The 3,160-nt window shown below is 35.1% G+C and overlaps 1 protein-coding gene across 1 annotated transcript; it reads left to right on the forward strand.

The window, feature by feature from the left end:
* The first annotated feature begins 236 nt into the window (after window positions 1-236).
* Window positions 237-596, forward strand: LOC129061183 (transmembrane protein 230-like). The gene has a single exon (XM_054561838.1). It carries the CDS (start codon window positions 237-239, stop codon window positions 594-596), a length of 360 nt encoding a protein of 119 aa, XP_054417813.1.
* Window positions 597-3,160: the final 2,564 nt, after the last annotated feature.

Below are 3,160 nucleotides of genomic sequence, written 5' to 3' on the forward strand. Positions count from 1 at the left end.
GAAATGAATCACAAGAACACTGAAAAACACACAAAGACATGGAAGCTAAATAACATGTTATTAAACAATGAATGGGTCAACAATGATATCAAGGAAGAAATCAAAAGATACCTTGAAACAAATGAAAATGAGGACACAGAGGAATGTCTTGAGCATCTCTGTTTCCAACGATGAACTAGCTGTCTGCAGCACAGGCTACTTGGCATGGCTCTCTGCCTGTAGCTCTGTCAGCATGTATGATGCCACCTCGTACTAACCTGGCTACTGGAATCCCCAGTAGTAAAGTGAAATACTCAAGACTCTCCAGCACGGATGATGGCTACATTAACCTTCAGTTTAAGAGCCCTCCTAAGATCCCATATAAGGCCATTGCGCTTGCTACAGTGCTGTTTTTGACTGGCACCTTTCTCATTATCACAGGCTCCCTCCTGCTGGTGGGCTATATCAGCAAAGAGCGGGCAGATCAGGCCATTCCTGTCCTGATCATTGGCATCCTAGTGTTCCTGCCAGGATTCTACCACCTGTGCATCGCCTACTGGGCATCCAAAGGCTACTGGGGTTACTCCTACAATGACATTACAGACTTTGGTGATTGAGCTCAGCTTTGAGATATTGAGCAGTTTGGCTAAACTATGGCTAAAAGCTGAGGAATTCTGCAGTTTTCAGATGTTTAACAATAGTCAGGTTTTATGGGTCCATCCTAAAGACTTAACTGAGCTTACAGTTAGCTAATTAGGGCATGCTCTATTTTTCATCTCCTGGCCCCAATAAAAAGCCGACAAGCTTTTCCACAGGAACATGTCTGTATCATGGAAGAATAACAATGTTAATTGTATGGGAAAACAGGAGGTTATTCTGTAGTAGAAAGTGCTTCTGCCACCACCCTTTTTGGAGTTGAATATTTCTTTTGAATAGTCTGTATTGTCAATTTGTTCTTGTGGCAAATGGAAGAATACAATATGTCAAATTTACTACTAAGTAGTTTATTTTGAAAACAATTATCTTATCTTCTGTGCTCTAACTTCATGTTCTAGTGGAAGACCTTGGCAAAATCAAATATTAGCATAGATGCATCTGTAATATTAAGAACAATCAGGAATTTTTTTAAACCTCAGAGCAGGTTTTCAAAATATAAACACTTTCTCTGTTCACCACTCCTTGGCCAGCTCTGGTCTGATTCACCAATAATTTGGGCACCATATAACTTGGGTAATTCTATCCTTTAAAGATTAAGATGTTCTGTATATCCTGCCTTTAAGGACTGGACTTATGGCTGTTTTCTAGGAAAAATGTAGATAAGTGGTTGTTATTTAGAGTTTATAACCCCATTGTTAGCGCCTTGTGTTATGATGTCATTCTGCTGAAGGTCACAAGATTTGGTCTGTATCCTTAGGAGACTACATTTCCTTAGTTTGATTCTGTTTCCTAGCTTGCAAAAAATGACTTATGTTCAAAAGAAATTAAAATGTCAAAATCTAAAAAAAAAAAAAAAAAAGAAAGAAAGAAAAGGAGGGCACAATAATCCAAAATCTGTGAGACACAGGGAAAGCAATGCTAAGAGGGAAATTCATAGCATCACAGGCATATCTCAAGAAACAAGATGGCCTAGCTGGTGTGCCTCAGTAGACTGAGCACTGGCCTATGAAGCAAAGGGTTGCTGGTTTTATTCCCAGTGTAGGGCACATGCCTGGGTTTCAGGCCAGATCCCCAGCAAGGGGGCACACGAGATGCAACCACACATTCATGTTTCTCTCCCTATCTTTATCCTTCCTTTCTCCTCTCTAAAAACAAATAAATACATAAATTTTAAAAAAAAAGAAACAAGAAAAAGCTCAAATTAAACAATCTACCTTTACACTTAAAGAAATTTGAGAAAGTACAACAAATATACACAAAATATCTTGCTGGGATTCTGGGAGTCAGGGTAGAATTGTATTGAATCTATAGAATAAGTTGGGAAGAACTGACATCCTGACAATATTGAGTCTTTTTATCCCTGAACATAAAATATCTCTCCATTTAGTTGAGTTGTTTTTTTTTTATTTCACTGATTAGAGTTTAGTAATTTTCTTCATGTAGATTTTGTACATAGTTTGTTAGATTTTTTAATTTATTATCTTTTTTATTTACTTTTGTAAACACTTATTTTTCTCAATTTATTATTTTTATTTATACATCATGTTTATTCTATTACAGTTGTCTCAATTTTTACCCCTTTATCCACCTCTACCCGTCCCACTGGCACCCCCCGCTCCCACAGTCAACTCCAACTCTGTTGTCCATGGATCATTCATACATGTTCTTTGCCTAGTCCCTTCCCATTCTTTCCATCATTGTCCTCTTTCCCCATCCCCTCTGGTCACTTTCAGTCTGCTCCATGTTTCCATGCCTGTGTTTTATTTTGTTCATTACTTTATTTTGTTGAATAGATTCCATTTATAGGTGAGATCATATGGTATTTGTCTTTCATCAAATGGCTTATTTCACTTAATATTATCCAGTTCCATCCATGTTGTTGCAAAAGGTAGGAGGTCCATCTCTCTCTCTCTCTCTTTCTTTCTTAAATGCAGATTGATTTTTTTTAATGTTAAAGTTAATTATAAAATATTATAAAAATTTAAAACCATTATGAAGTCTCAGCAATTAAACCAAATGACCTCACCGAGAAATAATCAAGTAGATCAATGAAATATAATGAGCATTCTAGAGACAAATGTATATATCTGTCTGACAATGTAATATATAATTAAGTTGATATTTCAAATCAATGGGTAGAATAAGGCTTATTCAACAAATATGGTGAATGGACCACTATTACTTGAAATAAAACAAATATAGAGCTCTATTTCATACATTATACAAGAAATATTCAGGTGAGTTAAAAATCAATATGTAGAATACAAGGAGTTTTAGAAGAAAATAGAATATTTTTCATGACGTGAAGTAAAATATTCAAGTCCAGAAGGTATAAAGTAAATATTGACAATATGACTATATTAAACATTTAACTACATAGTAATATACATATAAAAAAGTTAAAGGACAAGGAATAGAATAGAAAAGTATTTGCAACATATCTAAAACATAGTTAATAGATTTTTTGTTTCTTGTGTTTTTGTTTTTTTTTTTTTTTTTAGGGAAAAAAATTCTACAAACCTTT

This window comes from Pteronotus mesoamericanus, unplaced genomic scaffold (genome assembly GCF_021234165.1).
Source record: "Pteronotus mesoamericanus isolate MK-2021 breed Mesoamerican mustached bat unplaced genomic scaffold, CSHL_Meso_final scaffold_550, whole genome shotgun sequence".
In the NCBI taxonomy this organism is placed as follows: domain Eukaryota; kingdom Metazoa; phylum Chordata; class Mammalia; order Chiroptera; family Mormoopidae; genus Pteronotus; species Pteronotus mesoamericanus.

What these genes read in the sequence shown, in the direction of transcription:
- LOC129061183 (XM_054561838.1), top strand. Translation starts at nt 237, where the DNA reads ATGATGCCACCTCGTACTAACCTGGCTACTGGAATCCCCAGTAGTAAA.